At 42.5% G+C, this 20,047-nt stretch overlaps 1 protein-coding gene across 8 annotated transcripts in view; it reads right to left on the bottom strand.

The window, feature by feature from the left end:
- The window catches only part of SGIP1 (SH3GL interacting endocytic adaptor 1), a 69,585-nt gene that overhangs the window by 13,503 nt on the left and 36,035 nt on the right, over window positions 1-20,047 (bottom strand). For 2 of the 8 annotated variants that reach the window (XM_069981387.1, XM_069981389.1), the window contains exons 7-17: window positions 17,925-17,936; window positions 15,428-15,452; window positions 14,731-14,782; window positions 14,447-14,514; window positions 12,656-12,748; window positions 12,232-12,306; window positions 10,853-11,683; window positions 10,126-10,247; window positions 9,784-9,910; window positions 4,928-4,984; window positions 1,211-1,270 (exon numbers count right to left, since the gene is read on the bottom strand). In XM_069981387.1, the coding sequence (XP_069837488.1) occupies window positions 1,211-1,270; window positions 4,928-4,984; window positions 9,784-9,910; window positions 10,126-10,247; window positions 10,853-11,683; window positions 12,232-12,306; window positions 12,656-12,748; window positions 14,447-14,514; window positions 14,731-14,782; window positions 15,428-15,452; window positions 17,925-17,936 (1,522 nt within the window). The remainder of the gene's footprint in view (window positions 1-1,210; window positions 1,271-4,927; window positions 4,985-9,783; window positions 9,911-10,125; window positions 10,248-10,852; window positions 11,684-12,231; window positions 12,307-12,655; window positions 12,749-14,446; window positions 14,515-14,730; window positions 14,783-15,427; window positions 15,453-17,924; window positions 17,937-20,047) is intronic. The other 6 variants (XM_069981391.1, XM_069981393.1, XM_069981390.1 and 3 more) reach the window with 3 other exon arrangements.

The raw sequence follows: 20,047 nt of genomic DNA, 5'->3' as shown, positions 1-20,047 counted from the left end.
AAGCTGGGTGACAAAGCCCACAAGCAGCTGTAATGATTACTATAGGGGTTGTCATCCAGCTAACTGAAATTTTACACACATTATATATATATATATATATATATATATATATATATATATATATATATATATATATATATATATATACAAAACGAAATTCCGCAGCACACCAGCATGAGGTGAAAAAAAGTTGAAATTTATTGCATGTGGCAAAAAATAACAGAGAGGATGCTACATTTCTGCCTTCTCACAAGGCCGTTATCAAGCTTGATAACGGCCTTGTGAGAAGGCAGAAACGTAGCATTCTCTCTGTTATTTTTTGCCACATGCAATAAATTTCAACTTTTTTTCACCTCATGCTGGTGTGCTGCGGAATTTCGTTTTGTATCTATTGGGATCCCTAGCCAAGGGACTTACTCTGTACAAGCACCCGCTACTTGGATTCAGAAGTGCGGCTTCTCTCCTGTCTCTCTCTCTCTCTATATATATATATATATATATATATATATATATATATATATATATATATATATAATTTTTTTTTAATAAGGTAGAATTTATATGCATCCCCCTCACTGAGTATATGATATTAAAGGGGTTATCTGCTTTAGACAATCCCTACATGCTGGGTAGGTCTCAACAATCAGCTGATCACAAAGTGTCAACCCCCAGTGATTAGCAGTAATCCATAGGAAGACCTGGCAATACATTCTCAATTTCCCTACAGCGCCACCATAGGTAAAATTGGGTAGTCCACAGCACCAATTGAAATCAATGCACTGTTTCTGTAATGCAGGGCAGGACCTCTTCCTAATAGCCACTCTCCACTGTACTCAAAAAATTAGGATCCTCCTTTATTAACCCCAAATTTCCTAACAGTGTATATGATTTTCTAAACCAGACAACCCCTTTAACCAGATTAGCACAGGGCCTACTAAGCAGAAGTCATAGCATTTCAGATGGAGCTGAGAGATGACCAATCAGACATGCACACTGGATGCTGTATAAGAAAGGGAAAGTATAGCAGCAATGTGGGCTTTGACTTTTGCCAAAGTGGTCCATGTGCTGTGATGGCAAAGCTACTTTCAGCTCGATCATAAGCGAAGGCTCAACTAGGCAACATCTATGCTACGCAAGCGGAAACTGCCAGGGCAGGTGGGTAGGAAGGAGGGGAGGGGGCAGATTGGTTTGTATGCTATGTACTACTTACCTTCAAAAGTCAAATAAAATTTTCCTCGGTCAAACCAAATGAGGGAAGGCTGTTCATTCTCTGTGTGGAGAGGATTGGAAACGGGTTGGAAAGGGTTTTGGGAGAGGAGAGAGAAGGACATAAGAGTCAGAGCAGGATAAAACTACAATAATGGGTTGGGAAATGGTACTGCAAGCCATGTGTGCTACATGTTTGGTGGGAAAAATAACCTCTTATACTACCTAAGGACAAACAACTTGTTTTAAAGCTACATTGTATCGGTTTTAGTCCTGCGCATGTTCTATCCACCTAGGAGTGGATATCCAGGACATGTTCTATCCAGGAGGCAAAGTTCCTATCAGTACCTAAGAGTTATAAAAAACAAAAAAAACCATATACAATCCTTTAACAGTGAAATTGCAACAACAAGAAGGAAAAGTTGTTGAATTATGGAAATCACAGGATCTGTACACAAATTATTAAGGGATGGTTTAAAAATGGAATCAAAACATTCTCAGTTTACTTAATATAAAGCATAAGTGACGTGCAGAAATATACACACTTATGCTATGTTCACACAACGTGAACACCCGGATCATCCCGGCCGGTACTTAAGTACCGGCCGGGTGATCTTTCCAGCTGTGGAGCTCTGATGCAGGCGGCCGAAGCCATTTGCTTAACTGCGTGAACTGACATGTCAGATTTCTCCGGCGCCGCATGGGATCACGGCCGGAGCGCATACGATGTGTGTACGCTCCGGCCGGGATCCCATTGAAAATAAAGCTATGTTCCACCTCTCAAAACTATGGCCGTAGTTCTGTGGCGAGAACTACGGCGGTAGTTTTACATAGTGTGAACATAGCCTTAAAGGGTACCTATCATTTAAACCAACTTCTGACATGTCATAGCAACATGTCAAAGGTGTGTCTTGGTCGGGGTCCGGGTGCTGAGACCCCTGCCGATCGTTAGAATGAAGGGGCAGACACACACGCCCTACCTCTTCATCTACGTCTCACTGTTAAAGTAGTGGTAGACGGAATTATAATTGAGCCCTATGGAACTTTCAGTACTGTGGTTACCAGAAGTTCCATAGGGCTCTATTATAATTATTATCATCATGGGTAAATATAAAAGGGTCCTGCAGTCGGGCAGCCAATTAAAAAAACGAACAAGCGTAGTGCCTCTTTAACCTTATTGATTGGATGCCAAAGCGCGTATCGATGGCTGTCTGAGGAATGTTCTGCCATGCTGATTGCAGTTGGGCACACAAACTATCCAGATCACTTGCAATTACCGACCAATGATGCCCCAGATACCTTCAGTAGCAGAGAAGTATGGAGACGCTACAGGTAATGGTACCATATTAAGCCATGCAGGCTGCTCACAGTAGCACAAGCAACACGCGGTCCGGCATTGTCATATTAAGAATTGGCTTCTGTGATGGTTTTGAGAAATGGCCCTACCACTGGTTTCTCCATTAAATCAATAAAACAGAGCTCTTAGTGTACCAGAAATGAACACTACAAGGGTCTGACCACTGTACATTATGTCACCCCATACCGTAATCCCAAGAGTAGGACTAGTGTGATGTTTCCCCCTTAACACTGACACTGCAAAACCAAGAAGGACGAATCGTATGGTATGGTGCAAAGCAAGATGGCAATGGAGGCAGGAATGAAGGTCTATCCTCTTCAGTGATAAGTCCTGCTTTTGTCTTAGACGCAGAGATTGGTCTAGTGACCACATGGGCAACACCATGAAGAGGTCATCCCATGGGAATGGCTGAATGCTGCTAGAAGCAGATCATGATACCTCAGTGCATGTATTTCTACAATACTCCATACTAAATAAAAAGGTTCTGAAAATTATGTTTCCATTTTTTCATCTGAATTTCATTGACATCTCTATCCATCCTGTGAATTCCATAACTTCAACGTCAAAGAGTATAGAACACCACAGCATATAGCACCACCACAGGTCATGTTTGGTACTGCAACCACCACAATTTTCGCTTTAACCACTTCCCATCTCAAAACGGTTAAATAGTGACACTAAGATATAGAAAACTGCGGAAAAAAAAGTGAGCGAGTTTTATGTTCAACTCTTCATACACTGAAATGCTCACTTATAGGGGTGAGACTCTATACAAATATCTCCTAAATAGATTAAGCAGCAATTTCCCGGCATCTCTGACTGCATGTACGCAAAGTTCATACTTTGAACAAGTGAATTCCTATAAAGCAAGTGAGAAACTGTCATGCAATGAACAATATCCTATTGTTGCACTGTTGAGCCTGCAGCAATGAGTCAGTGAGACAGGCCCCCCAGGTGTATCATGGTCTGGTCACATTGCTGATGATTGCCCGCACCCTGCGTTATAACAAGTCATAGATGAACAGAGACTGATCTGTGATCTGGTGACATCATTTCTAATAACTAGTTTTCATATATAAAAGTACAAATTCCTTTAATTTGGCTTCAACAAGACAATGGACGAACACTGGAAATTATATAAAAAAATTACATACAAAGCAACTTTTTAGCGTGATTGCACCTATTTTGGGGGGGCTACTGGTTCTGTTTGTGGTGATCCAGCTGGTGTATGAAGGCTAAGGGTTCTATTACACGAGACGATTATCGTGCGAAAAATCGAATTTAAATGATAATCGTTCTGTGTATAATTCCAGGCATCGATCGAAAAATCGTTCTTATGTCGTTGATTTAAGGTCCTATTTCACGGTCCGTCAGTGAGGAGCAAACAAGCGCTCACAGCTCCTCATTCCCCACTCGCTGCTGCCGCCGCTACTCTGCACGGCAGCAGCGAGCGGGTGGGTCTGGGGAGGGCCGGTGGTTTGCCTGGGTGATCGCTGATCGCCCGGGCAGCCCATGGGATATAGCAGCGGTCTACTGCCACGGCTCCTCTTCCACAGCATATCTGAACCTAAAATTATCGTCAATCGTTCGCTACTTGTTCGTTGTAATTCCACATTCGTTCGCTCAAGTTCCGCAATTGTTCACTAATCGTTCAGTGTAATTGCACATTGTTCATTGTTTTGCTGGGATTAGAAGGAGTAAATGATCATAGTAACAATCGCAATAACGATCATAGTAATGATCGCAACTTACGACCATCACTCTGTGTAATATGGTGAACGACTTTAGGTTAACGATAAACAATCTTGTTTGCGATCGTTTATCGTTAGTCATTAATCGTTAAAAATCGCTCCGTGTAATAGGACCCTTCCAGAAATACACTAGAGAGATGGCTCTTCTCCAGAAGGAAGAAAAATAATTAGTATACTTTTTCCCCATGGAGCATTGCCCGTAAGGGTGCGTTTACACAGACAGATTTATATCTGACAGATTATTGAAGCCAAAGCCAGGAACAGACTATAACAGAGAACAGGTCATAAAGGAAAGACTGAGATTTTCCTTTTTTTCAAATCCATTCCTGGCTTCAATAATCTGTCAGATAAATCTGTCTGTGTAAACGCACCGTAAGATTCCATGCACCAGCTGGGTCTCCTTAATGACAGCCAGTATTCTCCAGAGCATAGCCAATATTTGAGCAGTATTTCGCCCTGAATTGCGTTTTGTTAAGTATAACAAATGCCAAATTAAAGGTATCTTACTGTGTGCTCAGTGGCTCACTATCCCTCCTGTACTTCCATAAGCTGGAAGCATATGGTCTCTATTAGACACTGCATACATTCTATCACCCTCGCTATAGTACAGTACCTGCAGGAGTGTCTCGTCTTTCAAACAGGGGCCGTTTATCAGCAAATGCATCGCCTTCTGATATCATGATCAAAAGAACGAGGGATACGTAAAAAAAACAAAAAAAACACAAAGAATAAAAGCCAAGCCATGCAATAAAGTGGTAACAAAATGCAAACAAATCACATGAGCAGAGAGAAAGATGGCTGCAACATCGATCATTAGGCCAAAAGCATATTGTATCCTAAATACATCAACGTGACCATCACAGTGTAGGAGTCAAACGTATCTATAGGCCTCAAGACAAGCATCGGAGGTCAGGAGAGCCCTAATAACCTCTGCTGGGTCAGTATTGATCAGTGATATGTCTCTTTATCCAGAATAGAAGTCGAATAGCGAATCCTGTACAGAAGCACCCAGTGAAAAACCAATTTATTTTATGTGCATTCATAATCCTGTTTGTTGTAGAAAACAGACAATAAGCCTGTGACAGAAATAACCCTGTGTAGGCACATGTAGACACTGATCCAGAAGGGAATGCTGAGCTACTTTAGCTATGATGAGTGCAGAATAGTGAGTGCAGCTATGGAGTATAATGCAGGATGTAACAGGATCAGTAATGTATGTACACAGTGATCCCACCAGCAGAATAGTGATTGCAGCTCTGGAGTATAATACAGGATGTAACTCAGGATCAGTACAGGATAAGTAATGTAATGTATGTACACAGTGACTCCACAAGCAGAATAGTGAGTGCAGCTCTATATAATACAGGATATAATAAGAATCAGTTTAGCAATGTACTTGCACAATAACATCTTTTTATGTAGATTACTTTTGTATGTAACCTGCAAAACGGTGGACATATGATTTAACAATTCTACACATTCAGCTCTGCTACATCTGGACATAAAGAACTGCAAAGCATGCTAACAGTAAAGAACAACACAGCATGGCTTTAAAGGAAGCTATACTGGTAGACAGAAAACTTTCTAGGAAAGATATGAAATGGCTTAATAGGATTTGCATCAACCTGACAGGAGACGACTGGAGGACTTATCTAATGCTCATCGCAGATGAGAACATATTCTTATGTAGGCAGATTAGAAATGAGAACCCTTGGGTAAGCCTCTGTCAATATGTTGTCTCAGAACTTTGCTGAGGTTTCTTGGCAAGAGGGGTCATCCTGACGCATTCAGCAATGACAAATCACAATATATGATAGAAGACAGTGAGACAGGACAGAGGCTGGGATAACCTAGTAGTAGTAGACCTTTGTCTACTTCTCCTAAAAGTGCAAGGAAGGTTTGACATAAGGGCAAAGTTGCCCAAGTGCAATTGGTGGGATTGGTCAACTATCATGTGCATGGGGGGTGTTCAGATCCCTAACTTCAACACACCCAGAGATTAGCCGCCAATAGAGACAGCAGCTTAAAGGAGAAGTCCGGCAAAAATGTTATTAAAGTATTGTATTGCCCCCCAAAAGTTATACAAATCACCAATACACACTTATTACAGGAAATGCACATAAAGTGCTTTTTTCCCATGCACTTACTACTGCATAAGGCTTCACTTCCTGGATAACATGGTGATGTCACTTCCTGGATAACATGGTGATGTCACTTCCTGGATAACATGGTGATGTCACGACTCGACTCCCAGAGCTGTGTGGGCTGTGGCTGCTGGAGAGGATGATGGCAGGGGGACACTGAGGGACACAGGGCACTGAAGGGACACTGAGCATCCCCCTGCCATCATCCTCTCCAGCAGCCACAGCCCGCACAGCTCTGGGAGTCGGGTCGTGACATCACTATGTTATCCAGGAAGTGACATCACCATGTTATCCAGGAAGTGACATCACCATGTTATCCAGGAAGTGAAGCCTTGATGCAGTAGTAAGTGCGGGGAAAAAAGCACTTTATGTGCATTTCCTGTAATAAGTGTATATTAGGGATTGGTATAACTTTTGGAGGCCAATACAATACTTTAATAAAAAATTTTGCTGGGCTTCTCCTTTAAGGTGGTCAAACATTGTAGATAGCTGTTCAGCTGAATGCTCAGCTATGTCTGCCCCATCCCCCTTATACACATGCATGCTGGGCTTCACCAAATAAGCAAGTATTCTGAATGGGGAGGAGCAGAGGTGCTGGATAGTCATAGCCCTTCACCACAGTTAGTGTCACAGTGACATCCACGCGGTGTGGCTGATAAGTGTAATAACATTGCTGTAGTGGGATCGTGAAAATCGGTATGGTGTTTCCCAGTGGTCGAAACCTCCCCAAACCCACATTGATGGCCCCACCCTAAGGATCGGCTTAGAATCACAGAAAACTCCATTGGAACTGGTTAAGTGTACTTGGCTGGCTCCAGCTTCACGGCTAAACTTTATATTTTCTTGTTGAAAAAAGCGACTGAAAGAAAGTTAGGTTGTCAACCATGCAAGAAAACCTTAATCCACTGCAAACAAGCAAAAAAAAAAAGGGAAGACAGAGCAAGACAGCAAGTGTCAGACAAAATGTAAATTATCATAAAACATACAGATTAGCTGGAATATTCATTACAGTGAAGACATTGGTTCCATTGTGTATTTAGATAGAAGATGCAGGTATTGCTTTTCTAGGTTCTAATACAGAGGACTGGGCGGCCCATTCAGTGCTGCTACTAGGGATGAATGTCAGTCTACCAAATACATGGACAGCTTTACCGATGCAGCTGGAAATCGCCTGCCATATATGTAAAACATGTCTACAGACCCCATTCACCTGACAAAAGCATCCTGTGCTATTGCGTCAGGGAGGTATATGTCAGTCTAACTTTTATTGTGGGATAGAAAATTTCACTTCACTCTGATATTGTATCCATAGGCATCCCTATCTATTTTTCTTTTAACATAGGAGCCTATGGGCAACATATGCCACTGTAGGTCTAATACAGAAGCACCTTTTGGGAGATATACGTCAAGAAATTCTCCCAAAGTACACTGAAAACACAATGTGAACATTACACCCTCAAGGCCATATTACAGGAAATGATTATCAGCCGTATTTGGCCGATATCGACCGCAATTGTCTGGTGTAATAGAAGACAACAATCAGACGACATTAAAGGGAACCTGTCACTCCGTGGCCCCAGGCATCAACTGACATACAGGGACATAAAGCTCAATATACTTACCACATCGGTCCCGGTCCCGTCTCGGATCCCGCTGTTCACCCAGAGAAGTCGCTGAATCTTCTTCTCGCACCCATTATGGTAATGAGTCGAGATGAGTCCAACGTCCATAGGAATCGACGGATAAGTCCAGCTTATTGATGAGGTCCTCTTCTCATTGCCGCCCATCCACGCCTCCTGGAACTTGATTGACATCTTCAGTCTTCTCACAAATTCCCGCGCAGGCGCCGCTGCGGAGGTCTCCTCACTTCTTCTGCGCATGCGCGATCAACAGTGAAGCTGTGGAGCGGCTTCAATTGTGAACGGCGAATGTGCCAAAAACGCCCGTCACGGCGCCTGCGTGGAATCCGGCGAGAAGGAAGAAGACGAGGCGTCAAACAGTCGGAGTCGTGGAGAAGGCTGGACTTCAGGCCCGGCGGCGCTGATTACCATAATGGGCGCGAGAAGAACAATCAGCGATTTCTCCGGGTGAACAGCGGGATCCGGGACGGGACCGAGACCGATGTGGTAAGTATATTGAGCTTTATGTCCCTGTATGTCAGTTGCTGCCTGGGGCCACGGGGTGACAGGTTCCCTTTAACAACGTCGGCTGATCATTGTCTGTTGTTGTCTTTCAACATGTCTTTCACAAGCTGGCAACGATCCGCTGCCATCGCTCCATGTAAGGCTGGGTTCACACTACGTTTTAGCAATCCGTTCTTGCAATCCGTTTTAAAAAAAAAAAAAGATAAAAAAAAAAATGGATACAATTGTGTGCATCCGTTTCGATCTGTTTTTCCATTGACTTCCATTATAAAAAAAAAGGATCAAAACACATCAGGTTTTTTTTTTACGTACACAAAAACGTAGTTGACCTCATTTTTCTGTCCGGAAAAAAAAAAAAAGCTTATCTGTTTTGGTCCCTTTTTTTTTTTTTATAATGGAAGTCAATGGAAAAACGGATCAAAACGATCCAGCGATCACCCAGGCAGCCCCCCCCCTGCTCTTACCCACTCGCTGCCGACGCATGTAATAGCGCCGGCATCGAGCGGGGAACGAGAAGCAAGTGGGCACTGACACCGCTGGTTTGCTCCTCTCCATCGCCCCGTGTACTAGTGGCTTTAGTTCTGGCTCCTGAGGAATGACCCTTCATCTCTGACATCACTATTTCCTGTGAAGACACATGGACAGGGGTTGACTTCAAACATTATGGGGAATGTGTAAGAATAGAATATTTCCCAGAGAAAATACACACATAGTGGCAATCTCCATTGCTCACTATGATTCTTTTATTCAGCCCCTGGAAAGTAAATGCAAATATAGTAACATTAATTTAAAGGTCCCTATACACCTTAGACTTTAGATGGCTGAAACAGCTGCTAGGGGCAGATCTAAGATATATGAGGTTGTATTGGTGGCCATAGGATTTGACTGAGATGGAGAATCATGGCCGACCCCTTCGTTTCGGGAGAGATAAGCTGAAGCGAGAGCTCTCTCACAGTGGTTTACCCCTCCACTCCCTATAGAGAATACAGGAATACTTGGCCGTCAGTTAGTGAAAGTGTATGGGGACCTTAAGAAGGGACATCTAAACTAGCACCATAACACCATACCTGCTGTGCTTTGAGATGAATAGATGTAGAATGTTGTTACTATGTATACAATGAAAAGTATAGGAACAAACATGAGAAATGTAAAAAAAAACAACTCAACACATAAGTCATTACCGACTGTCGGTGTGGTGGCGGCACTCAGGGACGTTGCTGAAGAAATGGAGGAAGTGCTCTCAGCTCGGGCCAAGGGTGCAATGGGAGGTGGGCTGGACGAGTGGACGGGTGGACTGAACGGCCGAGACTGCAGAGGAAAGATAAAGGTTATCTATAAGCATATGCTTCACAGAAGACCCAGCTGTCCGCGGAACCAGAGGTTTCATGGTATGTCCAGTAAGCGACTGGTCTTCACATTACCAAACATATTGATAGATTACAAATTATTACTATAGATAAAGCATTATCGGCACTGTTTGCGCCTCTAAATCCACTTAAAATACATTTAGGGAGATAACTCACATCTGTTACTGCAGGTTTCCCAGGTGGGACTTTAGGCCGAGATGGTGGACGAGGAGGAGGTGGTGGAGGGGTTGTACTGCAGGCGGCAAGAGGAGTTGCTGGGCGAGCAGGAGAGGATGTTCCTTATTAGGAGATATTCAATAAAACTTTTAGTTTGTAATGTTTACAGACATACTAAAGCTACATTAAAATTATTATTATTATCCTGTACTGATCCTGAGTTACATCCTGTATTATAATCCAGAGCTATACTCCCTATTCTGTTGGTGGGGTCACTGTGTACATACATTACTTATCCTGTACTGATCCTGAGTTACATCCTGTATTATAATCCAGAGCTGCACTCACTATTCTGCTGGTGGGGTCACTGTGTACATACATTACATTACTTATCCTGTACTGATCCTGAGTTACATTATGTATTAGGCTACATTCACACGTCTGTGACCACAGACTGCACTATGTGTGCATCAGTAGTGCTCCGTGCTTCACAGAACACTACGTGATGATAGAGATCTGTGTTGCAAATTCGGGTCTGTACTAAAATCTGTTTTTTTTGTTGTTTTTTTGCCGCACAGATCATGACCCTGTACACATGATAATACAGCCATTAGAACCACGGACATGTGAATAAGGCCTTACACTTCAGAGCTGCATTTACTTTACATTCTGCTAGTGTTGTACTTGTCAGTGCCAAACATTATCGACAATAACGACATACACATACCACTTGTGCTTCCTGCACCACTGGGTCCTGGAGATGACACCACAGCTCTGTATGTAGGCGGTGGAGGTGGGGGGGGTGTAGCTCTTTGACCAAGGCTGAAATCTTTTGGAGAGGCTGCGGTTTCTGGTAGATCATCTTTATTGAACGAGTGTTCTGCAATTTTTTTGTGGACCTCTTCCAGGTTTAGAGGTGAGGGTATATTTCGACACATTTCCACAGGGGTCAGTGATTCACAGGGGCTGTCTGCTTCTTTTGGAGGTGGAGACTCGACAATTGTTGTAGAAAGAGGGGGAGGGGGAGAAGGAGGTGGTGGGGGAGAGGAAGGTGGCGGTGGAGATGAAGGAGGAGGTGGAGAAGGAGCTGGGGCAGGAGAAAGAGCGGGAGGGGAAGATAGAGGAGGAGGAGGTGAGCGAGGAGGAGGAGGAGACGGTGGTGAACGAGGAGGAGGAGAAAGTGGAGGTGGAGGAGAAAGTGGAGGAGGAGGGGAACGCGGGGGAGGAGGGGAACGAGGGGGAGGAGGGGAACGAGGGGGAGGAGGGGTACGAGGAGGAGGAGGGGTACGAGGAGGAGGAGGGGTACGAGGAGGAGGAGGGGTACGAGGAGGAGGAGGGGAGCGAGGGGGGCGCGGGGAGGAAGGAAGTGGTGGAGAAGAGGAGCAAATTTTTTCCGGTGAATGGTCGTGAAATCGGATCCACTTGTCTTCGGAGCCGATAGCCACAGACTTGGGGGATAAAACAGGGCCGAAAATACTGTCCAAGTCACTGATAGATGCAGGTCGCTCCTCTGTGGTGGACGGTTCCTTCAGGTCTCCTCCTGCAGCAAGTGCTTGATCTGCAAATAAAAACGTATATGTAGTATGGTCTATAATATTCAATATGGTAAGATGGCTAGGGATTTATAGTCGGGGTTTGTGTTCATGTCATCCCAGTACAACCCCTAGTCCATTCATCCATATCTGAATCCTTTGGGATTTGTTTTGGAGAACTCAATGAAAAGGGTGGCCAACATTTTATCAATCACACGTTAGCAAGTTAGCAAAGTTAGATACCTAGTTCTAATCAATAAAATAAAATATAGGTGATACATACTCTTTAACATATTGTTAGGATTAGGGAGCGGGACCAAAGCCCTAACTTAGGAGTTGTCTGTATTTGCATTCAAGAGCTTGGATACAATTAGATACAGCGCCTATCAGGGCATCAGAGTGTCAAGCAGGGCAGGATTTTTTTTTCCAGAATTTTACACTAAAGAATACAAAATATTCCTATAAGATGAAAACAGGGAGGGGAAGCAACGCACCAAATGTCATGACATCTGCAGGACAAAGTCAACAGTTTGGTAGATATACCAGGATTTAGAGGAAAAGTTCTTACACTCACCTATCCCAGCTGGTAAGGGTGAAGCAGTCCTGGGTGGCGTGGCTGGAATATTTTTGGGTGGAATGGGTGGAGGTGCTAAAAACAGAGAGATTAAAGAAACTGTTGCTGTATGGTTGCTATACCATAACCAATCAATAAAATCGATTTATTATCTGTATATAATACTCTAACAATTTCTTTGCTGTATGAAATTAGGAAAAACAGTGACACTCTTATCTAATAATAATAATATTTATTTATATAGCAGATTTATTTATATAACAGATTCCGCAGCCCCTTTTTTTTTTTTTTTTTTTTTTTTTATCTGTGGCTGCAGCTTGGATTCATTCGCCTCACCTCAAGTCACTCTTTTTCTAATTACGTACTATAACTTTATTGGTTTGCTGGGAACTTTCCTGTGGTCCAGCATGTATAAACTACTTACTTCCAGTAGGGAATAGCCTTGACAGCTTTGGAGATTCGGAAGCTGTGGTGCTTATTTGGGATGCTCCCCATATTTCAGACTGGTCTAGTGGAACTAAAAAAAATTTAAAAAAATTAAATAAATAAAATAAAATTAAATAAAAAATAAATAAATAAATTATATATGTGTTGACATGGCTACCTATCTGGTGATATCATGTGTGATACCACAAGATATTTATTTCTTATTTATATCTTTACTGGTTACAACTGTATATTTCTGACACAGCACTCCAAATCCCCTGCATTGCAACAGTTCTTAAATATGAGATGTTATAAAGGCACGTCAAAAAGTTGGACTAATTTCTAGAAAATTTCTTTCTGCGGGAGATGTACTCTATAGAAAGTTTATGGCACCAATCTTCCTGCAACTTTTGACACCTCTTTGACGTCTTATAAGTCTTTTGTAATATTAGTAACCTTGGAGGACCTCTCCTGTAGTACACGCATTTCTCCTGTGGTGGAGCTGCAGAAAAGCTGAACACTCAGTACCAGGTTCATCTGCAAATCACAGCTGTAAAACACTTTCTGATCAGCTGATCAGTAGGGACTGCCCACAGCAAAGAACCCCTTCAGTGCATATAGAACCGAAGGAAGGGGCATAACTTTGGGTAGTGCAGAGGGTGTGGTTGTACCCAAGCCCTAGATCCTGAGAGGGCCCATAGGGTGAGTAAAGATATTAGACACAAATTTTGCATTGGAGCTCAGAATCTTCAGGTTACGACGCTGACTGAAGTTGGACTTTAAGGCTATGTTTATACGTCTTTTCTTGGCCGTATTTCAGCTGTATTTTTGAAAACCATCATTTTGAGACAAAAATACAGCTGCAATAGGCAAATTCTGTCAAAAATGTGCATAATACGTCCATATTTTTGTCTTGAAATCATGGCCGTCCAAAAAGACAGCCATAAAAAAGACATTGTGGTAACACAGCCCAAAGGAGCTTTATTAAAGGAGAAGTCTGGCGAAATTTTTTACTTACTACTGCATCAAGGCTTCACTTCCTGGATAAAATGGTGATGTCACTTCCTGGATAACATGGTGATGTCACTTTCTGGATAACATGGTGATGTCACTTCCTGGATAACATGGTGATGTCATGACCTGACTCCCAGAGCTGTGTGGGCTGTGGCTGCTGGAGAGGATGATGGCAGGGGGACACTGAGGGACACAGGGCACTGGAGGGACACTGAGCATCCCCCTGTCATCATCCTCTCCAGCAGCCACAGCCCGCACAGCTCTGGGAGTCAGGTCGTGACATCACCATGTTATCCAGGAAGTGACATCACCATGTTATCCAGGAAGTGACGGCACCATGTTATCCAGGAAGTGACATCACCATTTTATCCAGGAAGTGAAGCCTTGATGCAGTAGTAAGTGCAGGGAAAAAGGCACTTTATAAGCAATTCCCGTAATAAGTGTATATTGGTGATTTGTATAACTTTTGGGAGGCAATACAATACTTTAATAACAAATTTTGCCAGACTTCTCCTTTAACATAACATTAGCATACAATAATAACCTTTTTTACATACAGAAATTACCTTAAGAATTTTTCTCCGCTCCCCTATTGCACAGTGTTTGCATGATGACGTCATCCACAACGATGACACATCACAAGACTACAGCAGCCAATTACTGCCTGCAGACTTTGTATATATAGGCAGGAGACTGGTGAGGAGATCCATTGCAGGGGACAATCAGGAAGATCATCATATTGAGGCTCAAGTATATATTTTAGGCTCATCTTTACCTTCAGACTTCGGATCTTCGAAGGCAGACTCCAGCGGAGGGCCAAACAGGTCAGCCGGAGCTTTCTTACTATAGTGTACAATGAGAACAAGAGATCAGTCAGAGACCTGCATGTTATACTCGATTACATGTACATTTGTAATTACACAGAACCTTAAAATAAGAAGCAACAACATGGTATGAACGACCATTACCAATATCAATGCCGACGGTCTTGCCCGGCTGTAATCTGCAATCACTTACATTATATTCTACATGCATATATTCTACATACTTAGCACTAACCTTGCAATCTCCGCTGTGGGAGTTGAACGCCTCGGCCTTGCTATCTCTTCACCTGTAGAGATTAAACATTATACAGTTTTGATAGACGCGGCCGGTGTGCGCAGATCTATCTATTATCTAAGACGTCTACATTCTGGAAACTCTCAGCAGAATCAATCTGCTGTCCAATTTTCATCCTGCTTGGAGCAACAGAACATCTCTTTATGCCATCTATATAATAGAGCTTTAAAACATTACTAGGGATATCAGCCAAACCAGAGACACACATATGTAGACACCACAGTTTGGGGCTTCCTGCCTCGTGTTAGTACAGAGATTATTGTCCCGAGTTAGCGACTCTTAATATTACATGTAACACAGATATTACTAAAAGACATTAGTATAAAATAACATGCAATGTCAGTCTACTCTCTCAGTACAAAACATTAGAGATGCCAGGATCCTGGCATGCGTGCCTTGATCTAGGTCAGTGTTCCTGCTAGAAAACCACAGGTTGGGGAACACAGCTTTGAGGGTAACTGGGCTGGATGCAAGAGTGAGATAACACGGGGGTCTGCCACCCAACTACACATCTTATTGTCATGGCCTCCCCAATGCTCTGCAAACTCGGTATATATTATGATACAATGCTATACTGATATACCTCTATGGATTAACTGAACTAGAAAGAACAGTTGCCTCAGATCCTTCTACTTACTTGACAAGTGTCTCTTAATTGTGCCCTATTAATAAAAATAAACAGGTATTAAAGCACACGGCATGCATGGGTTACACGCTCTGCACACACAGGCATTACTATTATATCAAGCAGCACAGAAAACCAGAGAAAAAAATAGCGATAGCAGAAAATTTAATCCATGCGTCATGTTTTATTTGGTTATTAAGTTGATGGAAGCGGAAGAGGAAGGTTATGATTGATGCACACGATGGATCTTACCGTCACACTAAACCATACAAGAACTAGGAGATAACAGCTTGTGCAACATGAGATTAAAGACAATCTTAGTTATTTACACTGTATACAGATTGAGGAGTAGGCACTCTGCAGAATATAAACTCACGGCTGGCCCACAAAGAGTCACTTAGTCATTTTATGGTGCAGGCTAGGTGTATTTTCCCATCAAAACGGAATTCCATACGTTTTTAGTGGTGAATGGAATTAGAATTTATGAAGGAATAACTGGTGTCGAGAGGCTATAGGCATAACTGGTGGCAAGGGATGGCAAAATGGTACTTAAAGCGACTCTGTACCCTCAATCTGCCCCCCCTCCAAAACTGCTTGTACCTTCGGATAACTGTTTTTAGTCCAAGATCTGTCCTGGGGTCCGTTCACCAGGTGATGCAGTTATTGTCCTAAAAAACAACTTTTAAACTTGCAGCCCTGTGTCAAATTGGCATGGCCTAGAGTGTGCGTGCCCTAGGATTGCACCACCCCTCAGTCCCTCCTACCCGCCCTCCTCATCATTAGGAATGCTCCTAGAACAAGTTCTCCTATTCATCACCTGTGTGAACACTGCACATGACCTGGATCGTTAAGGCACCTGTGCAGTGTTCAGACAAGTGAGAAATAGGAAAAAATTCTGCTTGGGGGCATCTCTAGTGATGAGGAGGGCGGGGAGGAGGGACGGAGAGGAGGTCCAGGCCTAGGGCACGCACACTCTAGGCGCCGCCAATTTGACACAGGGCTGCAAGTTTAAAAGTTGTTTTTTTAGGACAATAACTGGATTAAAAGCAGCTGACGGTACAAGCGGTTTGGGGGGGGGGGCTGTCAGATTGTGGGTACAGAGTCACTTCAATTGGCAAACCCCAGCCCGAAGCTGAGCTGAGGATTACTGCGGTCCGGACCCAGCAGACCTGGCATCACGGATACACCAGTGTCTCCTCCAATGCATCTAGCAGAACTACTGTTGGCTCTGGCATACAAAGTCCTGACAACAGTTGGTGCCAAATGGTTGGATGTATTAGGGGTCTGATTAATGGTTTGAGGGTCTGGGGGTCTACATTAATTTGGTCTGGTGTCCGATATCATATTATGTGATGTTGTTTGAATTTGGGGGTCTATACAGAGAATTGAATAATTTTTAGGGTCTGGTCTGAGGCCTGATTAGTTTTATAGGTCTGACGTGAGGTCTGATTAATATTAGCAGTAGAGATGAGAGAATTTACATTAAAAACAAAGCAAAGCCGAGTGCCGAGCAAACGAAGCTCTTCGCTACATTTTTAATGTAAATTTGCTCATCTCTAATTAGCAATCAGGTCTGATTAATTGTAGGGATCTAGTTTGGGATTTTGTTACTTTTGAGTATCTGGTCTTGGGTATAATTACTTTAAGGGATCTAGTCCAAGGTCTGATTAGTTTTATGGATCTAGTATGGTGTCTGATTATTTTTATAGGTCTACTCAGAGGCAATGTTCGCACTTGCCATTTAATTATGCATTTTTGTCGTGAATTGGGCAATCGCGGTAAAATAGTGCATAATAACGCTAATTAGATGCCATGTGTGAACATAGCCTAAAGTCTAAATAATTTTTAGAGGATAGCGGCAATTGAAAATGAGCAGCACTGCCGATGAGCAAACTTGTCAAACGTTTGTGTTTGGCAATGTTTGTACACGCCCAAGCATTAGGCAAATTCACTCATCCCCAGCTTGTGATGAACACATTTGGATACAAAGCAAAGTTCGAGTTAGGAACATAATTTCTGGGTAAATTTTTGTGTGAATACTGAAAAGTTTGAACCCAGAGGTACCACTGTAAATAATAATATGAAATAAAACCTGATCTGGGGTCTGTATTAATGTTAATGGTCTGGTTTGGGGTCTTAGTTCTAGAGACTGGTCAGGTTTTCCCATTAACTAATAATAAATCTTAGTGTCAAAAATATTCTAGGAAGTTTGCAAACTTATAACAAGACAATAAATGTATTGCTGGTGTTCAGCTCATGGAGATCCATGCTAAAACTAGGTGTGTGCCAGGAGCAGTAGATATTTTGCTGCACTGTAATGTGTAAAGCTGTTTGGAAATATCATTTTCTGAATGGCTTTTCATTATGACTATCCATTTGTATAACTTCGGGTGTTGAAGTGGAAGGAAACCAAAACTAAAAGAAGACATTCATTCAAGCATCTTAATGGATAAAAAAAAAAATACACAAGTGGTAAAATATCAGAAACATTTAGCAACTCTTATCTTACCGGGCTACGTCTCTGCGGCCAGCACAAGGGAAGAGAGAAGACACACCTAGTCAAAGAGTGATACATCAGTGATCACTAACACACAATCTACCAGGTCTCTACCATAAATAACAAAATGAGTATCAGCCTATAGTTCTCCTGGACAGCGTTACGGTATCTCGCCCAAGTCATATTTTGCCAAAAGAACTAAAAATTGCAGCTCCGGACGTCACTGGAGAAACAGATGATATTTGTATAAGATGTCCAAAGTAAAGAAAAGATAAAGAGTGCACTAGTACCCTCAGTGCTCAAGCTGTTGCAAAACTACAACTTCCAGCATGCCCAGGCAGCCTTTAAAGTGTCACTGTCGTTTAAATTATTTTTGCAGAAATCAATATTACAGGAGATTTTAAGAAACCTTGTAATGCATTTATATCATGAAAAAGCAGTTTGAAGCTCTCCCCCTGTCTTCATGGTTCTCTATGGAGAGGGGAGGAGTTGAAGGAAATGAGGCACCAAAACAGGACAACAAAGAGTTAATTTACAGCTACATCACCGGGCTATCTCCTCTAAAGTAAGCACCGACCGCTCTGACCTCCGAATACCAGCTTTTACACAGGTCCCACTGTGTAATCCTTTGTTATCTGCTCTCTGCTGGCGACTAATCTCCCTCCCCCTCCTCCCCCCTCCATAGATTACACAGGGCCCGACTGATGTAAAAGAGTCGAGATTTCCTGATAATGAGCAGTGAACGAGGGAGAGGAGGGAGGGGGGGACCTGAGGAAAGTCTTTTTGAATGCAGATAATGGCATATTTGCCTAATAAACCGAATCACAAAGTTTGTTAAAATCACCTGTACTATTGATTTGTGCAAAAAAATAAAATAAAAATATGCCAGTGACACTTTAACTGTGAGTTGTAGTTTGCAACAGCTAGAAAGCTACAGGTAGGAAACACTAAGCGATCTTAAAGGGATTTAAAGGGCATGTATCCGCAGATCTACTCATTACAGGTATGATCACAAGCAAACACCACTGATCTGGATAATTCATTTGTCATTTATATATATATATATATATATATATATATATATATATTTTTAGTAAAGAGCATTTCCACCCAAATGTATCAATATCTATATAAATAGCTAGAATCAGTATTATAGGAGTCATAAAAATAAAAACTGCGTTCATTCAGCATCATTCAGGATCCTTGTGACACCATTAGAGTCTCCCCATACACTTACAGTAAAGAAATGGTGCATAGGCCAGGTGCCCTTTTTTAGTCCCACCACCTAACTAGCAGTAAAGTAAATTTATATGGTTTAGTGAAACTGCTCTTTAGCAAGCAAAGAATCAACTACAAATCATAAACGGTATGAGCGACAATGGTCTAAAAGTAGTGTTGAGTGGAGATGCCGAACTGTTGGGGTTCCACAACATTCTCTGAATCCGAGCGTTCGGCATTTGACTCCCAGCAGCTGCAGAAGATGGAGTCCTGGAAAACATGGATTTGGCCAAAGGAGAACGTTGGTGAACCTAAACAGTTCGGCATCTCGACCCAACGCTATATGAAAGCCATCAAATTAATCAATATTACAATCAGAAAGGAAACACTGTCTCCAAAAACTGTTCACAAGAGGCAGTGATGGTGCAAACTGCAGCAATGATGCATGTGAATACAGGCAGCCTTCGGGTATGTTCACACTCATGTAGATTTGTGGCAACTCGACTGTAAAGATGCTGATTTGTTTTGGTGAAGAATCACTGCAAATCGGCATGTGTGAACATAACCTTTAGTGATTTAGCACTAAACTTATAGATTCACTATGCAGTTCTGCTGCGGTAATGCAACGGCTGTCTGTCTCATGACAAACAGAGACTACAGCAATGTATAACATGTACACATATATTCAGCATTTACAAATATCTGTAAACCAGGGATGGGGAACCCTTGGACCTCCAGCTGTTGCAAAACTACAATTCCCATCATGCCTGGACAGCGCAAGCTTTTTAGCTTTGGTTCTCCAGGCATGATGGGAACTGTAGTTCGGCAACAGCTTGAGAGACGAAGGTTCCCTAAACAGTAAATCTTAGTCTGGCATCTTGCAATGAAAAATACATACAGTACTTTTAATGCTGGAA

Source organism: Dendropsophus ebraccatus, chromosome 8 (assembly GCF_027789765.1).
Source record: "Dendropsophus ebraccatus isolate aDenEbr1 chromosome 8, aDenEbr1.pat, whole genome shotgun sequence".
Classification (NCBI taxonomy): domain Eukaryota; kingdom Metazoa; phylum Chordata; class Amphibia; order Anura; family Hylidae; genus Dendropsophus; species Dendropsophus ebraccatus.
Note: the sequence above shows the minus strand (reverse complement) of the source record. Positions and strands in the feature narration are given on the sequence as shown.